Source organism: Nothobranchius furzeri, chromosome 4 (assembly GCF_043380555.1).
Source record: "Nothobranchius furzeri strain GRZ-AD chromosome 4, NfurGRZ-RIMD1, whole genome shotgun sequence".
NCBI lineage: Eukaryota > Metazoa > Chordata > Actinopteri > Cyprinodontiformes > Nothobranchiidae > Nothobranchius > Nothobranchius furzeri.
This window is the reverse complement of record NC_091744.1, coordinates 84,975,124-84,999,659: the sequence shown is the minus strand read 5'-3', so window position 1 is coordinate 84,999,659 and position 24,536 is coordinate 84,975,124. Positions and strand designations below refer to the sequence as shown.

At 42.4% G+C, this 24,536-nt stretch overlaps 3 protein-coding genes across 3 annotated transcripts; 1 reads left to right on the top strand and 2 right to left on the bottom strand.

The window, feature by feature from the left end:
- The first annotated feature begins 117 nt into the window (after positions 1–117).
- On the top strand, positions 118–7,842 carry rep15 (RAB15 effector protein). The gene is given in 2 exon segments (XM_070550560.1): positions 118–3,970; positions 4,038–7,842. Coding segments are annotated over 2 exon segments (777 nt in total). The 5' UTR covers positions 118–3,733; the 3' UTR covers positions 4,578–7,842.
- Positions 7,843–8,040: 198 nt separating this feature from the next.
- Positions 8,041–12,169, bottom strand: poglut3 (protein O-glucosyltransferase 3). The gene is made up of 6 exons (XM_015965269.3): positions 11,797–12,169; positions 11,530–11,724; positions 10,752–11,035; positions 10,471–10,675; positions 8,799–8,995; positions 8,041–8,664 (listed from the first exon to the last, which is right to left on the bottom strand). Exons 1-6 carry the CDS (start codon positions 12,029–12,031, stop codon positions 8,236–8,238), a joined length of 1,545 nt encoding a protein of 514 aa, XP_015820755.3. The 5' UTR covers positions 12,032–12,169; the 3' UTR covers positions 8,041–8,235.
- Positions 12,170–14,190: 2,021 nt separating this feature from the next.
- cyb5r2 (cytochrome b5 reductase 2) lies at positions 14,191–22,061 on the bottom strand. Its single transcript, XM_015965268.3, has 9 exons — positions 21,928–22,061; positions 21,598–21,753; positions 21,066–21,138; positions 18,568–18,674; positions 16,887–17,016; positions 16,359–16,442; positions 16,171–16,256; positions 15,995–16,094; positions 14,191–14,668 (listed from the first exon to the last, which is right to left on the bottom strand). Exons 1-9 carry the CDS (start codon positions 21,940–21,942, stop codon positions 14,496–14,498), a joined length of 924 nt encoding a protein of 307 aa, XP_015820754.3. The 5' UTR covers positions 21,943–22,061; the 3' UTR covers positions 14,191–14,495.
- Positions 22,062–24,536: the final 2,475 nt, after the last annotated feature.

Below are 24,536 nucleotides of genomic sequence, written 5' to 3'. Positions count from 1 at the left end.
GAGCTCCTCACCCTATCTCTAAGGCTGAGCCTGGCCACCCTACGGAGGAAACTCATTTCGGCCGCTTGTATCCGCGATCTCGTTCTTTCGGTCATTACCCAAAGCTCATGACCATAGGTGAGGATTGGGACGTAGATCGACCGGTAAATCGAGAGCCTGGCTTTCTGGCTCAGCTCCCTCTTCACCACGACAGATCGGCTCAGCGTCCGCATCACTGCAGACGCCGAACCAATCCGCCTGTCGATCTCCCGATCCCTCCTACCCTCACTCATGAACAAGACCCCGAGATACTTAAACTCCTCCACTTGAGGTAGGACCTCTCCCCCGACCCGGAGTTGGCAAGCCATCCTTTTCCGGTGCTCACGTTCAATTTGTTTAATGATCCACTTCCTGCCAGGCAAAAAAACGGATTACATGTCGAAACCAAAGATAAATCATTTTGTTGCTGTGAGTTTGGGATTTTTAAAACAAACTATTTATTCCCTCTGTGGTCTGACAAAAATATCACCGAATTCTGTGTTTCACCCCGTTAGTCGGCTCCATTCCAGCTCGTTACCACAAATTTTACACTTTTTTAAAAATATTTCAACAATCAAATAAAGAATAACTCATTTAGGAGGAAATCCAGAAGTGCATCAAGTTATGATAAATGACCCGCACTTGTATAGCGCCTCTCAGAGGAAGGACTCCAAAGAGCTTTACACTACAGTGCATCATTCATTCATTCACACACTGATGGTGATGAGCTACGATGTAGCCACAGCTGCCCTGGGGCGCACTGACAGAGGCGAGGCTGCCGAGCGCTGGTGCCACCGGTCCCTCCGACCACCACCAGCAGACAAGGTGGGTTAAGTGTCTTGCCCAAGGACACAAAGGCAGAATTCTCTGTCCGGGGCCGGGCTCGAACCTGCAACCTTCCGATTACTGGACCAACCAGTTACCATACCAATTTTATTTATATAGCACATTTAAACACGGCATGAGAGCCGACCAACGTGCTGAACAAAACACACAATAAAAACAATCAAAAATAAAAACTAAATCCATTAAAATCAAGTAATCCAACCCTAAAAGGAAAGGTAGAAAGGGAATAAGTTAGACAGAATTAAAAGCCAGAGAATAAAAGTGAGTTTTTAAACGAGACTTAAAAAGGGAAAGAGAGGAAGAGAGTCTGATCGGGAGGGGCAAGTGGTTCCAGAGCTTCGGTGCACAAACTGAAAAGGCGCGCTCCCCGCGGGACTTACAGCGAGAGCTAGGGACATGTAGGAGGTGTTGGTCAGCTGATCGGAGAGATCTTGTAGGGACATATGGGTGAATGAGCTCAGTTATTTAGGGATTTAAACACAAAAACCCGCTCTACCTCCTGAGCTGCTGCTGTTATTCAGGCTCTACAGTTATAATAGCACTAATATTCAATTTTATTTGTTAGTACTTTTAATAAAACTCATGCAGCGATTGCATAATAGGAACATATAAAATGCAACTTGAGTCGGAAAAGGACAGAACGCCTTCTCCGGGTCAGGGATGAGGTCCTGCCCCAAGTGGACTTTAGGTACCTCAGGTCTTGTTCACGAGCGAGGGAAAGATGGAGTGCGAGTTCGACCTCCGGACTGGTGCTGCATCCGCAGTGATGAGGGCGTTGTACCGGTCTGTCGTGGTGAAGAGAGAGCTGAGCCTGAAAGCGGAGCTCTCGATTTACCGGCCGATCTACGTTCCTACCCTCGGGAACGGGATCTGCGGATACAAGCGGCCGAAATGAGTTTTCTCATTCGGTGTCTGGGCTCTTTTTTAGCAATAGGGTGAGAAGCTCAGTCATCCGGGAGGGGCTCAGAGTAGACCCGCTGCTCCTCCAGATCAAGAGGAGCCAGTTGAGGTGGCTCAGGCATCTGATTAGGATGCCTCCTGGACGCCTCGCTGGGGAAGTTTTCCAGGCATGTCCAACCAGGAGGAGACCCAAAGGAAAACCCTGAACACACTGGAGAGATTGTCTCTTTCCTGTTTCCTGGCCAGGGAACACCGTAGGATTTCCCAGAGAAGCTGGCCCAAGTAGCTGGGGAGAGGGAAGTCTGGACCTCTCAGCTTAGGCTGCTGCCCCTGCGACCCGACCCCGGATAAGCGGAGTAAAATGGATGGATCCATAATTTGAGGTATTTTTCAAACATTGAATTAAAAGAACAAATCACCTTTCAGACAGGCTACTGAGGCAAAGCTTTTTAAAATCCAACAAAAAAGGGTTTTCTGTGATTCATCCGTTGAGTTTAGAGCCTAAATGATGACTCGTGGTTTTAATAAAACAAACTCAGGGTCAAGTAATAAACAGAGCATGAGTAAAAGGAAGAGAAAAGTCCAAAGAAATCAAGAAATTAAGATCATAACTATTTTAAAATATCATCGGAAGAAGATCCGAGTACTTGGATCAGTTCTCGCATGGCAAAGGAAATGTGTCTTATCATCTATCAGACGTTTTGTGTGTTAAATGATCTGAACCGACAGAACGGCCTCCCGTGGTGCCGTTAGATTGCTGCACATTAAGACATTAGAAATGTGTCCTCTGATCTCAGCTTGGCACAAGCTTTCTGACACATTCCCCTTCCCATGATGCTTTGCCCCGCAGCTCCTGCTCACCCAGAAGGAGCTGCAGCGGTCTCGGACGGCACTGGTTTGAGGGACGGTGACCCCAGTGACCTCAAACCCAGACCTAACACCACAGCTCGGAGCGGGCTACATCTGCTTCCTGTAGCGCCAACAATCACACCTGGAAATGCAGAACCATCACAGTTTTAGCTGTGTAGACTCTCAAGAGGCTGGAGTTATTTTTTTAAGGTTTAATGTACCTAAAAGTACATTTTAATTTCACATTTTAGTTATAAAGAATTTTTCAAACGTCACTCTGAGTCCAGATGTTGGCTGGACTTTTTGGACTAGAATTGTTGAATTTCTGCCCTTTTAGGGACTGAAAACTCATTTAATCTAAAAAACAGGGGCGTGTCCAGATCTTTTAAAATGGGGTGGCCCAGGTGAGGCACAACTTTGTGCAAGGGTGGCACCAATGGTTATGCTTTTTTTGTTTTACCCCCAAGCCTTTTGTGGACAATGAAGAGCCCATTTAAAGGTAATTTAGTGTGGTGGCACCTGGGGTGGCCAATCAGATTCCAAGGGTGGCATGTGCTACCCCAGGCCACTCCCTGGACACGCCCCTGCTAAAAAAAAGAGCAAAAACGGAACGCTTCTGCCCTGACTACCGCTAGCTCGTCCCTCTCTGAAGAGACTTTTTGTTTGCTAACTAAACCCTTCAGGTCTGCAGCTGCTGCTGCTGTTAACTCACAACACGAACCTCAAACACCACACCCAAGCTCTCAGCTTCTTCCTTGGTGGATATTCCTCTAACTGCTCTGCTCCTATTGGTCTGAGCTTCACACACACACACACACACACACACACACACACACACACACACACACACACACACACACACACACACACACACACACACACACACACACACACACAGATGTTGTGTGTTTGAGCAGGGTAGGGAACAGGACTTGGAACAGCTGGGACTTTAAGACCCATCCTGGTGAGTACCTGCTCTACTACTGAAGGTGTTTGATGTTCAGTAGGGAATGTCTGGGAGCTTTTCCTTTCCTGCCATGGAGGTGATCTTTTAGACCCCTGTTTTATCTTCTCAGTGTACCAGGGAGACCACAATCTGATCTTCTCCCCTTCTGGCATCATGGGTCAGAGCTTCAGCTTCTTCTCTTTGAAACACCACCCACCCAAACAAGACCCCACTGATCAGAAGCACCAACCAGGAGTCTTCTCCAAGCTGGCGGCTCCTGCAAACAAGCCTGGAGATTTCGTACATCTCATCAGCAACTGCATCTCTGCTGCATCGACCAGAACCCAGGAGTACCTCGCCTTTAAAGATCTAGAGGAGAAGTTCCACCCGAGTCCTCGTGTGTTGATTCAGGTCAATCATCGGGATGTTTGGTTCAAGTCCTTCTTCCTGCTCTTTCAAACATGTCTCCTTCTAACAGGTCTTCCTGATGACCTACATCACTCAGATCTTCAGCCTGAACGTGACCGACGCCTTCAGCTGCACGGTCACGACGCCCGAGCAGCGGGTCCTCCCGGGAGCTGACTGGGTTTGGGCCACGCTGGAGAAACCCTCCCAGAACCCAAAAATACAAATCGTTGTTCAGGTTCTCCACCTACCTGAGGGGGAGGAACCCGAGTAGACAGCAGAGGAAGCCAACATGGAGGCCATCAAGATGGCCCAGATGGAGCCTGGTGGGATGAACCCCCATGAGAAAACGGTTGACTTCCGCGCCTCTGTCGGGAAGGACTGCTTTGCCCTCTTCCTGCTCTTCGGGAAACAAGACGACCAGGAGAACATCTACAGTGTCCGGAGCAATAACTTTGAGGCGGCCATTGCAAAAGGCAACAAGGTGGACAGGTGTTTGATCGAGCACTTCTTCAAGGGTTCTAGCAGGTTCCACACACCTTTAGAAATCATGCAGGCGGTTTTCAGCATCAAAACGAGCCGACCCCTCACCCTGATCACCAAATTCAGCTGAAGAGGCCATTTTCATCCTCTTGCAAATCAGACAAGTTTTATTAGGAAAATCTGGGAAATTGGGCACCTTTAATCCCTTGCTGATTATACTCTCATCAAACTGTTAATCAGATGGTTTTATTTATATTTAAATTTTTGGAGCTTAAACACGATTTAGACATTTGGGTTTAATAACTAACCTTTGCTCAAAACACAAGTTCAGAACATTTTAAAGGCTTTTAGCGCCCCCTAGTGTCCGTCTGTGGAGCCCAAAGCAAAACTTATCTCCTTGTGTGTTTTTAAAGATTAAATTCCCATATTTGTCACATACACCGGTGTGATGTGGTGAAAACTGTTCTCCGCATTTGACCCATCCCCACGGGGGGCAGTGGGCTGCAGACCCGGCTGCACACGGGAACTATTTGGTGGTTTAACCCCCCCAACGCAAGCCTTTAAAGCTGAGTTTCAAGTACGGAGGCATTTGGTCCCATTTTTATAAAATCTTTGGTACGACCCGACTGGGATTTGAACCCCGACCTCCATCCCCTTCCACGCAGCTCATGGATCCCCGGAAGAATGAAAAAATGAACGTAAGTCAACGGAGCTAAAAGAGCTATCTTCTAATCTGCTCTGCCTTACGCCCTGATCACACATATGTACTGCTATTTAAATCGAAAGTAGTGATGGGTGTTTCGACCACGCCAGTCACGTACTTTGAGATTTATTAGCTTGTAAAAGTTTGTAATTAACACGACTAAATCGGCACATCGCATATATGACATCACCACATAATCTCCTCCCCCCTAGCGTAGCTGCTACTTACCACATGGCCATACTTATGGCGGTTCTTTCCTCCTGAAGAAAAGATTAGCTGAACTTACAGCCCTTTTCCCTCAGTTTTCTCCGTGTCTGGTTCGATGACGTCACTTTCGTGAAGCACATTTGTAGTCCTGGACTTATTATCACACAAAGCCTAAAATATCGTCGTCGTCCCGCCCCCCCCCCCCCCCCCCCCCCCCAATGGGAAAAAGAGGGCTTTCTTGGTATCAAATGCGTATTTAAAATTCACGGACATCATATGTGAAATCCATGACACATAGAAAGCAGAATTAGAAAATAGCGCAGCGGTGTCCAATCCTGGTCCTCGAGGGCCGGTCTCCAGCACGTTTTCGTTTTAACCTGCTTCAACACACCTGATTTCAATCAGCAGGTGATTAACAGGCTTCTGCAGAGCCTGATGAGCTGCTGCACAGGTGATTCATTCAGCTAATCAAGCATGTTGAAGCAGAAAAACCACAAAACCTGCTGGTTAACGGCCCTCCAGGACCAGGATTGGACACCCTTGATAGCGTTTTTAGCCCCGTTGACTTGCCTTCATTTTTTCGTTCTTCCAGGGAACCGTGGTCCGGAAGTTGGCGTGACTTAGGCTCCCTCGACCTCTAGGCCACTGTGATGATGATGCCATTTAAAAACTTAATCTAACTGCTGAAATGTTTCCCCAGCCTTCATTAGTGTCTACAGAAGTGATTCCTCACTAAATTATACCTATCTGCTCATGATCTAAAACAAGCAATGTTGGGCAAGTTACTTCAAAACTGTAATGCATTATTTATTACTTGTTACCCTCATTTTAAAGTAATTCATTACTTACAATATTACTGATTTTAAAATGTAAGGCATTACACTACTTTTGCATTACTTTAAGTTACTTTCACCAAAACAACTTCAGTATGAATCTGGTCATGTGACGCTCAGTGAGCTCATGACATATATGTGGAAGGTGATGTGGTGTCTGAGCTAGGGTTGCTGTTAAAACAGTCAGATATAATAACAGTGCTTTAAAATGATTGTTTATTAAATAAAAGCAACAACAATATGTACTCTCAGCACGCTGCCATCTTATAGGGCCATCTGAGCAGGGAGTGAGGTGGTGGGGGCTCCAAGCCTATATTTGCCTTGGTCCCCAAATGCCTTGATACGGCCCTGGATGTGGGACTGACTTCTGGGGTGATCTGATTCTATCACATGTATAAATATTAAATGCTTATAGATTATTGCTTTTCACTGGTAAAAATGTGTATTGGGGATAAATCTACCTACTTTTTTCTTTTCAAGCACTTTGTTTTGTTTTTTTGATTTTATTTGAATAATTTCCGGCCCTTTCTCTCTCTAGCCTTCCTGCATGCTGCATGTTTTCTCCGTCTTCCAGAAAAACTGTTTCCTAGATTTCCTACTTTCTAACTAATCAGCCAAAGGGATCTACCTTTGCGCTCCAGCAGCAATGAGTTGAAATCACCGGGGCACAGATTATGAACTCAGCTGAAAAGTACATGAAGTACCAGAGAATATGGGCGGATATAAACGATCGCAAACGAATGACTTTGTGTTGGTGGAGCGATTTTGTGAATATAACAGCGGCCGTGCGCAGGACGCAGCTGGAGTATTTGAGCCGTTACCGCTGCGTCCTCTCTGCTCATAGAATGCCCGCAAAGCTGAGTCCATAAATGACGTCATATATGTGGATACTGGATCTTTTTTCAGGCTTCCCGCAATTTGAATTTTTAGGAAACCCACATCTTGATTCTGGGATTAAAAATGCATTGTAATTACCGCGTTACTGACAACTGTACCGAGTAAATATGACCATTTTCTTTCCCTGTAATGCCTTACATTACCACATTACAGCAAAAAGCAATGCATTACAGTAATTAATTACTTTTGTACCGCTTTACTCCAAAGACTGAAAACAAGCTGGAATGTCAGCGTCCCGCCAGTCTCACAGGGGCGACAGGGGCTGGGTGGCCTTTCATTAACCCTGTAAAGCCGGGGTCCTCAGCAAAATTTGTTCAAGGGCCGAAGTTTCTCCTGGCTGACACCGCGAGGGCCAAATGCTCTAAGATAAAGTTCAAGTGTTATTGTATCTTAATTTATTAATATTTAAAATGGATTTGTCTTCCATCTAAACTGTTTTGATTATAATTTTAATGCACCGGAGAATGTAAACAATTAACTGTATTTGGGACAGGAATTTTGTTGTTAAACTTTAAGGTCGTCCAATTCGGGGGTGTTATGGCCCAAAGGGTTGGGGGGCAGGGAGGAAAGTTCTGGCGGGCCGGATGTGGCCCGCGGGCCGCCACTTGAGGTTTACTGCTGTAAAGGGTCATTTTAGCACATACTGGCTCAAGGAATGATTTCGACATATGGAAATTTGCAAAGCATCCCTTTAAATGTATACAGAATTTTTTGTACTAACAGTAAAAATTTAATAAAAGTTAATTCAACTGCTTCTTGTTGAGTTTTGCTAGATAAAAATTTTAATTAAAGCAAATAATTTTCTAAAGTTTTTCTTAGTATTGTTTTATACTTTGTCTAAATTTTAAATGTGCTTAGCCACTGGCTAATTTCAAGCTGCGTTTCATTTAATTTTGATTATAAAGTATGAAGTATTCCTTATTTATTTGGAAAAATGTGCTGAACTGATAAGATCTGATAAGTCCGAATGTTTTATTAAACACTTAAAGTTCCATGTTTATACAAAAATTCTGCGTGAAAAAGGATTTAAGGTGTTTGATACTGCACAGATGTATAAAAAGGCACATTTAAACAGGTCACATGACTTCCTTTGTCGGATAATTCCAGGAAATTCACCTGGCTCATGTCAGGAATAAAAAAACAGCTCATCACAGTTCATCCTTCACATCCGTTCTGTTTCTGAGGCAGGTGCATGCAGCTGTGTGGTCATCCGACTGCAGCACCTGCTCCATGTCAGCGTGCCGCGTCGGCCGTCCCGTCTGCAGCTCGGAGTACGTGAGCAGAACTCTGTAGTAGTAACAGTACAACCTGCTGGGCTGCAGCAGTTCCCGGGCTGCGGCCTGCCCGCTCCGGGCCACCTCTTTGGCCTCAGCGTCGTTCTCTTTGGCCCATTTGATTTTGTCCAAAAGGTCCGACAGGTTTCTCTTCACAGAGATGTAGTGACTTCCTGCTCTGAGGCGGCTGTAGAAGTGCTCGTAGAACTGTGAGTCCTGCTTCAGGACCAGGCTGTTTCCCAGCATCAGGTACGGAAACCGATACGCCGCCACCGTTCCGTCCACGTTCACCTGGTATTTATACTACAAAACAGACAGAAGCGGTCACTTCGGTACATACGGCCACATAGCCATGGTCACAAAGATGGTGGATGTTGGTAAAACGGTACCTCGGACTTTTAATGGATGAAGAATTTATTTACCAAACAAAGCCTCACCTTAAAGAAGTCGAAGAACCCAATCAGAGGAGCTTTTCCCACGTCTTTCTCTCTGTCCCTGAAGAAGAACCACGCTGTGATGCCGGCGTCCAGCAGATCCGGGTTAGCCTTGGACAGAGACACCAGCTGAAGACGCTCCTCCCGACTGTCCCGTCCACGGAAAAACGCACGTTCGGTTTTATTAGCCCACGGAGGCCCTGGAGAGAAGCGTTCAGGTGAAAATGCATATGAACGGCAAATGATTGGAATCTGTTCTGGAGGAATGTCCACAAACACAAATTTCCTGGTTGTCACTAATAATAATAATAATAATAATAATAATAATAATAATGCATTTTATTTCAAAGCGCCTTTCAAGGGACACAAGGACACTTTATACAGGGTATCTGCAGGTTTAACTCATTCACTGCCATTGACGACTAAAGTCGTCATTTGCATTTTTTTACTGTTTGAGCATCGGAACGAGCCCCCGCGCTGAGAGAACAAACATCTCAGCCCTGAAGCCGATCTTCATCCGCGTACGTCACACGTCACGTGATCAGGAAGCAGACCATCCACGTGTTAGGAGATCGTTTTGGGTCGTTCCTGCAAAAAAAGTGAGGCGCGAACCGGAAAAGCTTCTGCCGATCACAATTCAACAACGGATTATGAAAGAACGGATAACGCTCGAAACACACAGATTCTTCCTGCTGTAAGAGGTGAGTCTCCGCTTTGTTTAGGTTGTTTTGGCATCGACATCATCCTAGCATGCAACGTTCTGTGAGAAACGCTGGCAGCGAATGATTTAAAGGAGCCAAATTTAAGACTTTTTAAGACCTTTTTTAAGGCCACTTTGGCCAAATTTAAGCTATTTTTAAAATTTAATTCAAGCTATAATTTCCAGCTATTGCCTGGAACCGGTGCTAACCACGTCGCGAACGTGGGATTAGCCATCCAGTTACCATTAAACTTGCACTTCCCCACGGCGCAAGCTCCCACTAGCTTAACCAGCTAATGTGCTCATCTAAAAATAGCCCCCTTTCACATCCAACTGAATGTGTACGGTTCCGCTTACGGCAACATCGTACACAAAAAATGCTGAACACCAACTAGAAATTCACGAAAATTTTATAGAAATGAAAAATATTTTGTTTATTGGGTCTTTGGTAATTTAAGACCTTTGGAAACTATATTTAAGGATTATTTGTCATTTTTAAGGCCTTAAATTTGGAAAAGCTTATTTAAGACTTTTTAAGGACCCGCGGATACCCTGTTACAACAATAAAAAAAAAACAAGAAACCAAGTTAAAAACAGCAAAAATCACACACAGAAGCCTAAAAATACAAACTAGATAATAAAATCAATGAAGATGGAAAAGGTGACACTAGCACTGGTGGGTTTCGAGTCAGAAATTTCCTGGTTGTCACTAATAGTGCATGAGTTGGTGCAAAAAAAGTGCTTGTAAACCTACAGTTGGGAGTGTTTCCCACACTTATTCTATTAAAAACAGATCTGTTTCAGACCCCACCGGCGCCCCCTGGTGGACAGTAGGAGCATCACCTTCCCTCTGTTTGAGTCGATCACATCCAACTACTTTTTTTACTGACACTCCTCTGGAGGATTTTTGCTTCTGCATGAACTGACATGAAAAAGTTTCAAGCGTCTGTAACCAAGAGCCATGCAGGAAGTTACCCGTGTTGCCTTGAACGGACAGCAGATCATTTGTGACGCCTCTCATCATCTCCAGGGTGGAGTGTGTGACTTCATATGTGGGGAGGACAATGTCCCGCGTCTCCGTGGAGCCGCACCACGAGAGGATCGGAACGGCGCCCTCCTTCCTCGCCTCCAGCGGCCAGTCGCCCACGTTGATGAAGAACTCAACGTCGGGAACTCTCACCTTCAGTGAAAAAACGACCAGAGCGTGAACGTTCAAGTGATGCTGATCGTACAAATCAGCCGACAGACAGGCACACCTTCCTGGTTAGAGACAGCAGCATCTCGTCAGAGAACATCTTGAAGTCTGTGTATTTCCCCAACGTGCGTCGGTACACCTTATTATCCGTGATGGTGTAGTGAATGAGCCCTCCTCTGTTGGAAAACCTGCGAGGGACTTCCTGTCGGAGATGCTGCAGGTCGATGGTGGGGAAGGGTTTGAAGTCGGACAGAATCTGGGGTTCGTCCGTGGGACACCGCAGGACGCTCTGCCAGAGGGAAGCACCCGACTCGGGGCAGTCACAGTATTCATGATACACCGGGCCTGAGGAAGAATCAGAACTATTAAGCATAAGTCACCAAATCCCTGGAAAAGGGGAGTTAATTCTCTTCATTTCTGCATAAAACCAGTTTCAGACGAAGAGGAAAGTTCTATAAAATAAACCAAACGTCTTTGATCTGAATGTTTTTAACATTCAGTTTAGAAAATAGACATTTCTACTTCTTCATGCAAAACAAACGTGCCAAATCGATCAATAAAACGCTCAAACAGAAGCATGTGCGACCCACAGGTTGTTTTTATTAAGAAATGAGGGGAAATGTATGTTTTCTGGGATTCTCAGTCTGCAAGTGCAGGTTTGTTAATGAGAGCAAACATTAGCCACCCACTTTTCTTTTCTGTTAAAACAGACGAGCAGAGAAGTAAAGAGTTTTTAACTGGAATGAATTAAATTATGTTTTTATATTCACTTCATGCAAAACAGGTGCGAATTTCATGCATGAGATCTCAGAGAGAGAGAGAGAGAGAGAGAGAGAGACCTTGGAGGATGTAGGGGGATTTGGCCACAGCAGCACCTTGGTGCAGAACCTCCACCTTCAGGCCTTTGACTGCAGACCCATACAGCCGGTACCGGACCAGAAAGGACCCGTCCCCTCGGTCCAGAGGAGGGGGAACGTGGACACGGATGAACTCCTTATCGAGGGAAGTGATCTTGACTTTGAACGCATCTTTACCTGAACACAACACACGTCCCGCTCAGGTTCTCTTCCTGCATCTAAACAACCACCAGCTGACACTGAACTCACCTGGAGACACCGCCAGCTTCTCTCCTTCAGAACCGACCGCCTGTATGAAGAAGTACCGGACGGGTAAAACCGCTTTGGGATCCATCCCTGGACCCCAGATGAGACACCTCTGCGGGCTGAGTCCTCCATCACAAACCGGTACGTTTGTGCTGAAAAATACGATTAAAACCACAAACCTGCGGCCTGCAGATCTACAAATATTTTCTATCGATTTTCCGCTTCGTTTAGCTGCCATTTTTACCTAAATATCACAATAAAACACGTTAGGTTACTGAAAATAATCCCTAAAGTTTTCTTACAAATTCCTGATCCGACATGTTGGCTGTAGGACACGCCCACTACCTACTGTTGCGTTCAGGAGCGTCGGAATTGTTAACGTCAAACCGTACTGCAGATTTGCTAAACGGATTTTTATTTATTTCAAGCCTGAACAAAATGTAATTAGAATAAATAATATAGTATCCACCTGGGATCTGAGCTTTTCTTGTGGATGAAAGGTTTGTCTCCGCAAACTATTTATTAGAACCGATCTAAAGGGAATTAAAAACACGCTTGTTTTGTAATATTTAGTATTTCAACATAAAAAACAGTTTCTTTGAATAATTTACTAAAATTCCAAATTTAAAATATAGGTTTCTCTAATTAATAAAAACGGGTCTAAACTGAACAGAATAAAATTTTCTATAAATAAACTTTACATTATAATCATTTACTTTAAGAAACTTTACATTAATATTAAGATTCGGTGATGGAGCAGCCATAGGACTGCATAAAGTTATAAAAAAGTAAATTGTCGCAATAAAAAGTTTTAAAGGTATTTCAAATATCTAAAAAGTATAAAAACTAAAAGTCTTTAGATAAAATTAGCCTAATGACAAAATTATTTGTTGTATAATAAACATTAAAATTGTAATACTGCTGCAGAACAGGAACTATTTTAAACTAAAACTTATTTTTTTAAACTATTAAATCATTAAAAGATAAATTCTCAGTAATTTAAGTTTTCTATGAAACTTCTCAGAGATTGCCTTTACTTAAAGAGTTATTTAGTTTGTAACAAACCCATTCACTTCAATAATTTAAACATATCAGTGTGAAACTAAAAGATAAAAATCTCTGAAATATTCAACTTTTTTACAGATTACTGTTTTGTTTTACACATATCATGTAGCGTCCAGCAATGGTCAGTTTGGGTAGAGTCTGACCTTTCACCATCTATTCAACATCTGGTCAGAAAGGAGACACAATATTGCACGTGTTCCCTTTAATGAGCAGGCTTCACACCAGCTGGGATTCAGACTCTGCTAGTCTGAATCATGAACAATAACTTTCTTTCCCAAGGTCTCATCTGTCTGCCTCCAGAACAATCGGCTCGAATCAGTTGCTAAATTCAAGAATGATTCAAGAAGAAAAGACGCTGAGAATAATAGATGTTATGGTTGTCTACTAGACTGCAATGTGTTCAGCATGTTTTGACGACAAGGTCCTCACACCTGCACATCCGCAACAACAAGTAAGGTTAAGTTAGACTACAACACATGACTTGTTTTCTTTACCAGTCAGGACTTCCGTATTAAAGAAGGCATGTTTCTGAGTTTTCTTGGTAACATCTTCTTTCCTGTCAGCCTCTGATTGGCTGTGAAAATCGTAACATAAATTCTTTAAAACTAAATCACTTTGGGTAATTTGCCAGTTCTAGAGAAAGCTTCAGACCGGCCATCTTTAGCAAATCTCTTTAACCATCGAAGATTCTGACATGTCGTCAAAACCTTTTTGCACCTACAAAGCTGAGACAGCAAACAGTTCCTGCAGAACAAAGCCGATATCGTTCAACTCCTTAAGAGTTATTCCTGAGACGCAAGCTGATTCCAACCTGTGCTGCCCGGTGACATCTTTTGGACTGGAGAAGTCGGTGCGTGCGGTCAATCTACCGGACCTGGGTGCCCCGAGGTCATCCGACCTCTCTGGCGTCTGGATCCATGACGAGGGTCATCAACACAGAGAGATAGCATCTGAATGTGCTTCTGAAGATAACATCCTTGTTTAGAGCAAACCAAATTCTTTTTCATCCGGAAACACCGCTTTCCGAGATTCGGAAGTTCTGACCAACACCGCATTTACATATAGGTTCCTACATCACCTCTAGCTCCATCCATTCACAGTAAATGCTTAGTTCACGTGTCGTGTTTTAATTGTTTCTAAAATAAATTCTTACAATTATAAACCTGACTCTTTTCTGAATCAAGATGAAGTGTGAATAATTACTTAATAAAGCAAAAATCCTAGAATCTTATGATATTTACATTAAAGATCAAGCAGGGTAATATTGTATATTTTTACAGAATATCAAATAAATAATACACATCACTTCTCCGCTACAATAATAAAAACGTGTTAATTACAAGGGTTTTTATTATTCACCTTGACAAAGATACGGATTTAAAAACAACATCAAAACAAACTTGTTTCTTATCAAATCCAGATTTGCACACGGTTCACTTCCTGTGTGCTGCTGAAACAACACACACACACAGTAAACACTGTTTCAGATTTAACACAAGTTAGCTTCACAAGAACAAACAACAACAAAAAAATCATCATTTTGATGCAGTTAAAGACATTAAGGTTGTTCTCCAGTGAATAGAGTAGAAAATGTATTTATTGTCCCTCAGTGAGCAAAGTTAGAAGAAGAAAAATGACTAATAAGAAAATATATTTTCCATTTTGTGACCCAGTTTTTCCAGATTTGGCAGACAGGCATTCCGGATCATCGGAGACGGTCCACAGAGAACGATGAGGACATCTTTGGCCGGAGCGGGGAGGTGGTTCTTGATCATGTCAAAGGTCACGTACCCCGAGCTGTAGCTCCAGTCTGAGAGGAAAATGTTTATTTCATCTTGCTGTGGAATTGATGACTTTCAGAGCAGATTATGGTATGCAACATGTTCACTCTCATGAAATTTCATTAACTGCAAGAATCATGCAGGAAATAAAAAAAGACACAAGCTCTTGGCGAAGCTACGCTAAAACTTTGATGGAAGCGACTCTGATTCTCAGGAATCTTCCAGAGTGGTTTTGGTTTTCTGCAGATTTCTGCAGCCGCGTTCAGTCTGGTGCTTCACTAATCCTTCAGTCTGGCTGGGAACAAGTTCAGTTGTGCTTTCCCTAAAAGATTTTCATCTCAGATGTTGAATAATTTATGATGCATGGGTTAGTTAAACAATATAATTATTTTAACTGGCGTATAAACCAACTTCACTGCAGCTTTTGTTCGGTGAAGTTTATCAAAAATGTTCCTTTTTGGATTGGGCAGCAGTAGCTCAGGAGGTAGAGTGGGTTGTCCAGTAATCGTAAGGTTGCAGGTTCAATCCCGGCTCCGGACAGAGAATTCTGCTGTTGTGTCCTTGGGCAAGACACTTAACCCACCTTGCCTGCTGGTGGTGGTCGGAGGGACCGGCGGCGCCTCTGTCAGTGCGCCCCAGGGCAGCTGTGGCTACATCGTAGCTCATCCCCATCAGTGTGTGAATGGATGAATGATACACTGTAGTGTAAAGCGTTTTGGAGTCCTTACTCTGAGAGGCGCTATACAAGTGTGGATCATTTATCATTGATTTGATCCATCGTGGGAAAATAACCATTTATGGTCACTTTTTTGTAACACAGACACAGGTTTAATGTAGAATATGTTTTTAATTTACAAAAACTGTTCATTTTAACCTCCTTTTGTTTCCTTCCTGAGCTATTTGGGGCGACAGGGTCCAACATATAAAACAAATAAACATAATAATCCTGAACAGTTGGTGGTTCAAGTCATAGAAAGATGAATCAAATTTAAAAATAACTCATTAAAAATGAAAAGTAAAGGGATGCGAGGTTTCAACTGAACAGAATAAATTATTGAAGAATCTCAGACATAAATGACTATTTTATTTGTTTTTAATAAAGTTAAGATTAATGCAAATGTCTTCCAGGGGAGAAATATTTTTAATAACGGGTTAAGAATAAATGAAGCCAAATAAATTATAAGTAAAGAAGCTTTAATTTAAAAAAAAAACTTGAGCTGGGAAACACATTTTTATTTGGAGCAGAAGTTTAGGAAATTTTTAAATATCTTGTTAAATGTTAAAACCAAAAGCTGAAGTAAACAAAAATCCTCCTGGATGAAAAACTAATAATTATAATTTTAAGATTTGCTCACCCTGTGGAGGTTTGTCCAGCGTGTACCAGAGTTTAACCTTCTCGGGATGGTTCTTCTGCAGCTCCTCCAGTTCCTCCCGCAGTAAAATATCCTTCTCGGTCTGAGAAAAAGGAAAACAGACGAGGTGATCTCCATGTTTGTGCATTTTTACTCGTAACAAAGGCGGAACAGCTGACCTGGTTGGCAAAGATGAGCGAGCATTTGGTGTTGTCAGCAGGATCTGACGTGATCCTCTGGATCAGCTGCAGCATCGGTGTGATCCCTGAGATGGTCAAAGGCAAAGAAATCTTCTGATGCGTCTTTCGAAATAAAAATAATAACGTTACGGGTTTAAAAGTTGTAAAGAAATGAATGAATTAAGAACCTGTTCCCCCAGCAATCATCCCGACGTGCTGGAACTTCTGGATGTTTGGGTCAGTCTTCTTGTTGGCTCGGATGGAAAACACACCTGATCAAAGGAGAGGTTCATTAGAGCACAGCGCCGCGGCTCTGGAGCCACACGAGGCCCTCTGGAGCCTCCGCATGGTTCTGAAGACTTTAGCCAAAAACAATAAAAAAAACTAAATCGTGTTTTAAGTTATTGTAAGAAAGAAATGAAGGATTAAGCATTTATTCTCTTTTTTCATGGAATAATTTCACAATAGAATGACACTACATGTACCAGTAATGTTTTTTCCACAAATATCGAGACATGAAAAAAATTCCATTCTCTTGATGCAAAACGTGTTTTAGTTTCAGAAATCTGGAGAAAAGAGCTGATCTTCTTTAGAAGATAAGAACTAAGAGTTGTCTCTTTTCAGAAGGTCCCGGAACATTTGCAGCTCTAAACAAGTTTTATTTAGGTGGACCGAGTGGAAAACGACTCTGATTTATTGTAATAATAAAAACACACCGTTGTCCTTGTAGATGAGGAGTCCATTGGGTCCTCTGAAGTCTATGGTGTCTCCGATAGCCATCTTGTCCAGGTACTGAGACATTTGTCCTCCTTCTGGGTAGGACAGATGGCTGCCTTTGTAGTAGATCTGAAGAAGTTGGTTCATTTAAACATTATTTAGTTACATATCTATCTAGAACAAATCCACTGGTAAATAAGATAAAAACTTATAAAGCACCCAAAAAATCTCTTAATCTTTTGTAAATAACTCACTTGGAGACTTTGTGACCTTTACCCTTAATAGCTGTAACGTGATGGAGGAGCTATTCCACCGAAGGTTATTTGCCCTCTCTCCACAGATGCCTCTGACACAGTACCAGAGCGCATGAGACTGCCTCAAGGTCATGCATTCGCTTCTAAACTGCTTCCTTTCCAGCCCAAGAGAAGATTGAAGATAATGGACTCATTACTTTTAATAAATCAAAGAACTCTATTTTTAATAAAGCTAATCAAACAAAGTGTTAGTCGATAATATAATGTTGACCAATCTGTGAAATGACAATGTTATGATTAATATGCTTTAATAAGTAATATGACTTTAATCTAGCTGCTGCTCTGTCCTGAACTGGATCACGATAAGCGCTATTACAAAGATCAATATACTATTTTGGAAGTATTCCCGACCCGTGGATATATAAAATTTTGCTCCTGCTTCAAATTATTACTTCCACGGGGATATCTTGATAATCTGTTGACTTGTGTACTTCCCGAGGAGTATGCGAGACTTTTCTTCAGAGTGGGGTTCGTACCTCACCACTTTTGGCCTCTTCCTGGGGAACTGCACCCTGCTCTATCGTCGGAGTCCTTCAAGACTCTGGTTTGTTCAGTGTCAGGTGGTCTCTGGACGGACCTCCGTGCCCTTGAAAAGGGGGGTATGTAACGTGATGGAGGAGCTATTCCACCGAAGGTTATTTGCCCTCTCTCCACAGATGCCTCTGACACAGTACCAGAGCGCATGAGACTGCCTCAAGGTCATGCATTTGCTTCTAAACTGCTTCCTTTCCAGCCCAAGAGAAGTTTGAAGATAAAGGACTCATTCCTTTTGATAAATCAAAGAACTCTGTTTTTAATAAAGCTAATCAAACAAAGTGTTGGTCAATAATATAATGTTGACCAATCTGTGAAATAACAATGTTATGATTTATATGCTTTAATAAGTAAATGACTTTAGCTGCACTAGACATGCTGACTACACGTAATGTAAACACACGACACATTGCTTTTACTCATCCAATCAGAACCTTCCTTTCTGAAGCGTGGCATAGTCTCTGCCATAAATAAATCTGCCAACTTTGATTCGACCAGAAATCAAAACATCCAGATTAATAAAACCAGTCCACGCCGTCTTAGTTCGGTTCTCTGAGTTCTCTACAGTTCACTGCAGTTCACCACATGCTAAGAGGAGTATCGGACCGGCCACCCGGACTTCCGTTTTTAAGCAAAGAACAACAAGCTGGATAAAATCTGTTGCATTTTACCAACCAAGCAACGGTTCCTTTCAGAATAAAAGCTGAACTCACTGACCCAAAGGGGGTCCATCTGACGCTGTCAATAACTCACTTGGAGACACTTTGTGACCTTTACCCTTAATAGTGGACCCAAAGTTGTTTCTGATTAACGTTTCTGGATCTTTAACTACCTTAACCACAAGATCAACAAAGCCCTGGTCCTCATCGCTGGAGACTGGAGTGTAGGGCCGGACCACCAGGAGGCCGTTCACCTTGGCGGACAGGTAGACGTGCTGACCTGGAGCCGAGGAGAGATGGTTTTAGATGCTTTTTCAAGAAAGTATTTATGGAGTTTATTTATTTATTTATTTTACTAATCTGCCAAAATAAAGTACATCAAACAGTTGAAGAAAATATAAACAAAAACACAGACTTACCTGAAAAGCTTATTTGTTTGTTAAAGGCTGAAATAAAATCTAATCACATTTTTATTTGTTTCAAACAAAAAAATGTAAAAAGAAAATAATTTTCTTTATTCTTTTTGCTCTGATGAATATTTTTTGTTCAAAGGGAAAACAAGTTTTGTGGGCGGGGCCTTGTTGCAGGTGATGAAAGACCTCGCTTCATTGGTCGGTGTGTGTAAAAGCACACTTGCAGTTTAAATCAGCTTCAGCGTCTGTGGACAAGCGCTTAGTTATCAGTATTAGTTAGCTGTTAGTCGTATTAGTTAAGGGTAGACCGGGGTTACTTCTGTCACTTCGGCCAATGAAGACAGAAGTTACATCACTAGTGTTGTGCCTGAACAAGTTCAGCGAACGATCATTCGTGAACTTTTTCACTTAACTGAATTTGCTCATTTTGTGTGATGAACTCCACAGTTGGTGCACTCACTCTGGAGTTTGGACGGTGCTGTCTTGCCATTCGGGAACTCCGGGTTTACATGAAGCTAAAGCCGTGGCTAACAACTTCCTGCTACTCATTGATATTAAAAAGAATAGACCCTGCAAAGGCCGCATTTGAAATGCGATTGCCACAGGCAGCTGAGATCGGTGCGGCACACTTGATAGTTTTGCTTGCTTTTAGCACCCCCTAGTGTCCGTTGTAAATAGCTGTTGTCAAAGCAAAAGTGAAACTTAATCTCCTTCAAGTGGGTTCATCTTTTTAACACCTTAATCTAACTGCTCCTCCGCCTTCGTTCGTGTCTATGGGAGAGGTTCATCTCTAAATGAAGCAAATCAGCCGAGTTTAAGATCTAAAACAAGCAGGAAACAGGCTGGAAGCAGACTGCAGTGCCAGGTATGTCAGCTCAATTGTTTCTAAGAGTAACAGGTGCTGGACGGGCACTCTGAAGTTGCAAATGCAGTCTTCTGGCCACAGTGGGGATTTGAGTGACACTTCCTTAAACCTGAAAAGGGTCATTTTAGCACATATTGGCTGAAGAAAATTATTTAAAATTATGAATAAGTTGTAAAGTATCTCTTTAGTGTCTATGCAGTTAATGACAGACCTCCTGGTGTCTTCCATTTACTGGTTGTGCAGCACATCAGCCTGAAGGTCAAAGGTGACAGATCATTTACTGCTGTGGCCCCCAGACTCTGGACCTCTCTCCCCCTGAGCCTGAGATCAGTGGACTCAGTGGTCTCCTTTAAAAAGCAGCTGAAGACTCACCTGTTCAGGCTTTGGTGTGACCTTCATCACCACCCTCTCCTTATTCTGCTCTTTCTACCAATTCTGCTGCAGCCGGGATCTACTGATTCTCTCTTTCTCGTTCTTTTTCACTTTCCTCACATTTTTACTCACAATTTTTACTTTTCCCAATTATATGATTTAAAATCATTTTTATATATTAATTTTGAATGTTTGTTCTTAGGCGCCTCGTGGTTTTGATCTTGAGAGATACTATAAAAGATTGTTTCTTCTTCTTAACTCAGAAGACAAACAACAACTTCATTTTAGATGCACCTTGACAAGCGTATCTTGTAAAATCTTGTTTACTTAGTGAAGTGCATTGAGACGACTCTTGCCGTGATTGCCGTGTGTGTGTGTGTGTGCGTGCGCGCGTGCGTGCGTGCGTGCGTGCGTGTGTGTGTCTGCTCTGTCTTCTTGATCCCCAGTGAGTCGTGGAGGATGGCTGTTTATACTGAGCCAGGATTCTCTGGAGGTTTCTTCCTGTTAAAAGGGAGTTTTCCTCTCCACCGTCGCTGCATGCTTGCTTAGTATGAGGGTTGCTGTATAGTCACTGGCACTAGTCAGTGACTTGATGCAGTTTGCTGGGTTCCTTATATAGGAAACATTATTTCTGATTGGCTTAATGAACTGACCTGAATTGGAATGTTTATTATGTGAAGTGCCTTGAGACGACTGTTGTCGTGATTTGGCGCTTTATAAATAAACTTGAATTGAATTGAATTGAATTTGATGCTTTAGAAATAAACTGAACTGAATTCAGATCAAACACATTTCCACCAGCTACTATTGTTGTTAGGAAGTGCTGCTATATTGAAACTTAAAGTTGGATTAGAAACAAAAAATATGATTTTGTTTTTAATTCAGCTTTTAACAGAATACTAAATATTTTGTGGTATGTTTGTATTTTTTTGTTTGTTGTACTTTTGTTTATAAGCTAATAAAGAAACAAAATAAAATCCATATTTTTACATTTTATGCAATAAATGAGGGATTTCTTTACCTACTGGCAGTCCAAGGACATGAGACGCAGACGGAAGGCCAAACCGAAATTTTTTGGTGTCATGGCTGATTTCCTGCAGACAGAAATGTACAAACAAGAAGATGACTCCCATCTTTTTTTCTGCTAAAGTCATTATTTATTCTAACATGATTAAATGAAAACCACCTGTTTTAAAGCTCCTCGGCTCAGGCTGCAGCCTTTAGCCCCTCCTGCAGCTGCCACAAGCGCTCAAATACAGGATCCAAAATTATGTTCATATTAATTTAATGTGTTTTCTCATCAAAAACGAGTCACAAGGGCTCTAAAGAAACAAATTTGATCATCTGGCATCACTAAACCTTGTGTGTGACTTTAATTTGATTTCTGGCAGCTGCAAACCTGAGAATGCCGCCAATAGAAGTTGTTAATGTCCTCGCTTTGCATTGAATTTTCAAAAAATGAAGCAAGTCATCTTCTAATTTATGGTAGTTTTACCTCTTCTTTGACTGATGTAAGTGTGGAGCTTCTTTAAGGTGCTTTGTTTGCTTCTCACCTGTTTGCTGATGAGAGGAAGAGGATATTTCACCATAGGATCCTGAAGAGTTACCGGCCCCTTCTTCTTCTTCTTCTTTTCTTCTGGAGAGTCTCTCAAGAGGGCGAACACCGCCGTCACCACCACAACAAACAGGGCCAGTACTACTGGGATTGTCTGCAGGACAAATGTCACATTAAATGAGACCAGCTGTGGTCCAGTTCTGCAGAAAACCAAACATTTTTACAGGATTTGAAGCATTATTGCAGCTAAATAACAAAAACTTAATTCAAAGTCAAAAATTTTATTATAATAAAATGTTATTTAATGTAAAAAAAGACCTGTACTCACCCAGGTTAGTTCCATAGCTGAGCAAAAAATGTAGCGTGACAGAGCAGAAGACCAGAGTCTAGGCAATGAGGAGCCCGCAGGCACACACACACACACACACACACACACACACACACACACACACACACACACACACACACAAGGGGGCAAGGCTCACGCTGGGGAAAAGGTGACAGGTCCAAAGCACCAATAAAAAGCAGGTCTGACGGTGACGCTTGACTCGGAGGTGGTGCTCAGGAGGCCAGACCAGTCTTGAAATGGCACCACTGATAAGAGGGGAGGAGGAGAGGTTCTTTGACCCTCAGCAAGACGTGATCAAACCAGTTTGGAAGAAGCGGACACCAGTACACGTCCTAATGTGACTAGTAAGCTCTCAAGAGTGAATTTTATCAGTGTAGAAAATATGAATAATCATCCAAACTGGTGGATCTTTGGAACCTGCTGGTTTAAAACTTCCACTAAATCTCTGCATTATTAGAAATTAATGCAATATAAATGTTTAAAAGAAACAAAAAAAAGTCTAAAGATGCAAAATTTTAAAAAAAATTGATTTTAAGGTCCTTGACTCGTTTTTGATCAGAGCTCTGAATAAAAAATTTTCTAACAGAAAAGCATCAATGCATAAAAATGTAATAGAAACTTGCAATGGTTCTTCTTTCACCAGCTTGATGCTCTCTCTGCTCAAAGTAAAACATTTTAATTCGTTTTTTTAGAAAAACGAGTACCTGTTGGTCAGAAAAAATCATTACCACTTCAGTTATTTTAAGAATTCTTCAACTTTTTATAACTTAAAAAAAATCCTAAACAATTATACAAGTTTAACAAAGTGAAATGTGCCTTCCCAATCTGTGGATCATCCACTAGAGGGCAGTAGACTAGCTATGCTGTTAGCACTAATTTATAAACTGCAGTAAACTCTAAAATGTATATTTTAATTTGGAAGAATCTACAAGAAGCGTTCAACCTTGTGTGTGTGTATGTGTGAGTCTTAGATGAAGTGTGGTATTTATAGATCTGAAGCTGATAATTAATAGTTTTATATATGACATTTAGATTGAATATTACAAAAGGAAGAAAGAAAATAAAGCTAACATCTGAAGCCGCAAGTAATAATGCAATTAGAGAGTAGTGATAGAAGAAAGTAGCAGAGTGTGGAAAGTGGTCAGTATGTCCTCCAGCAGTCTAAGCCTATAGCAGCATACTTCGAAGATAACCCACCCTTTTAGGTGGAGGCATGTGGCAGGCAGGGCCAGGGAGAACCGTCTTTACCGCCTGTATTCGGCTGCTGTACACTCCAGCTCCCTCTACTCCCCCATTCGTTTAAACCTGGGCTAACATCAGAATTTAACCATAGGCACTATCAAATGAAAATGTTTTAAGCCTAGTCTTAAAAGTAGACAAGGTGTCTGCCTCGTGGACTAAAGCTGGGAGCTGGTTCCACAGGAGAGGAGCCTGATGACTAAAAGATCTGCCTCCCATCCTATTTTTAGATGATCGCGAAACCACCAGTAAGAGATGTCTAAGCTGCAGCTGTTACACACCTGCTTAGACTCTATCAGAACCTGGATGGTGGGAGCTTTCTTCAGCTGAATGAAGATAAGACTGAGATCCTCATCTGTGCCCCAGACAAGCTGGTTCCCAAAGTCAGAGAGACTCTTGGTCAGCTTGCTTCTCACACCAAACCTTCTGTCAGGAATCTTGGCGTGACCTTTGACCCAGCTCTCACCCTGGATTCTCATGTCAGTTCTCTTGTTCGCTCTTCCTTCTTCCGTCTCAGGAACATTGCTAAGCTGAGTCCCATTCTGTCCCGCTCTGAACTTGAGACAGTTCTCCACACCTTCATCTCCTCACGCTTAGACTACTGTAACTCTCTTTTCACGTGTCTGAGCAGAACCTCCCTGAACCGTCTACAGGTGGTTCAGAACGCCTGTGCTCGGCTTCTGACCAAGTCCTCCAAACACACCCACATCACCCCGCTTCTCCTCCAGCTTCACTGGCTGCCAGTCAACTTCAGGGTTCATTTCTAGATCCTGGTTCTGGTCTATAGGGCCTTACATGGACAAGCACCATCTTACATAGGTGATCTTCTTAGTCCCTACACCCCCAGCAGGTCCCTAAGGTCCAGTGATCAAAGCCTACTGGTTGTGCAGCACCAGGCTAAAGACCAAAGGTGACAGATCATCTGCTGCTGTGGCCCCCAGACTCTGGACCTCTCTCCCCCTGAGCCTGAGATCAGTGGACTCAGTGGTCTCCTTTAAAAAGCAGCAGAAGACTCACTTGTTCAAGCTGGCTTTTGTATGACCTTCTTCACCTCTCTCTCTTTATTCTTCTCTCCCCACCTATTCCACCTTCCTCAGGATCCACTGATTTCCCTCTTTCCTATTCACTCTCTCTCTTTCTTAACATTTTTTCTTTTAAATCGCAATTGCTTATTTTTGCTCATTGTAAATATATTTTTAAACATTTTCTAAATGCTTTTTTATATTTTAATTTTTTATATGTTTTTGTTTTTGTGAAGCGCCTCGTGATTTTTATCTTGAGAGGCGCTATAGAAATGATATTTTCTTCTTCTAAACCTGCTTTGGGGGGCATGACTTGGCTATCTGATA

Coding starts and splice junctions, on each gene's coding strand:
- cyb5r2 (XM_015965268.3), bottom strand. Junction 16,443..16,886: donor CCTCATCTACAAGGACAACG/GTGTGTTTTTAT, acceptor TCCTTTGATCAG/GTGTGTTTTCCATCCGAGCC. Junction 14,669..15,994: donor GCTGGACAAACCTCCACAGG/GTGAGCAAATCT, acceptor TTTTCCTCTCAG/ACTGGAGCTACAGCTCGGGG.
- poglut3 (XM_015965269.3), bottom strand. CDS start 12,031: ATGGCAGCTAAACGAAGCGGAAAATCGATAGAAAATATTTGTAGATCT. Junction 11,725..11,796: donor GAAGCTGGCGGTGTCTCCAG/GTGAGTTCAGTG, acceptor TGTTGTGTTCAG/GTAAAGATGCGTTCAAAGTC. Junction 8,996..10,470: donor GTCCGTTCAAGGCAACACGG/GTAACTTCCTGC, acceptor GCTTCTCTCCAG/GGCCTCCGTGGGCTAATAAA.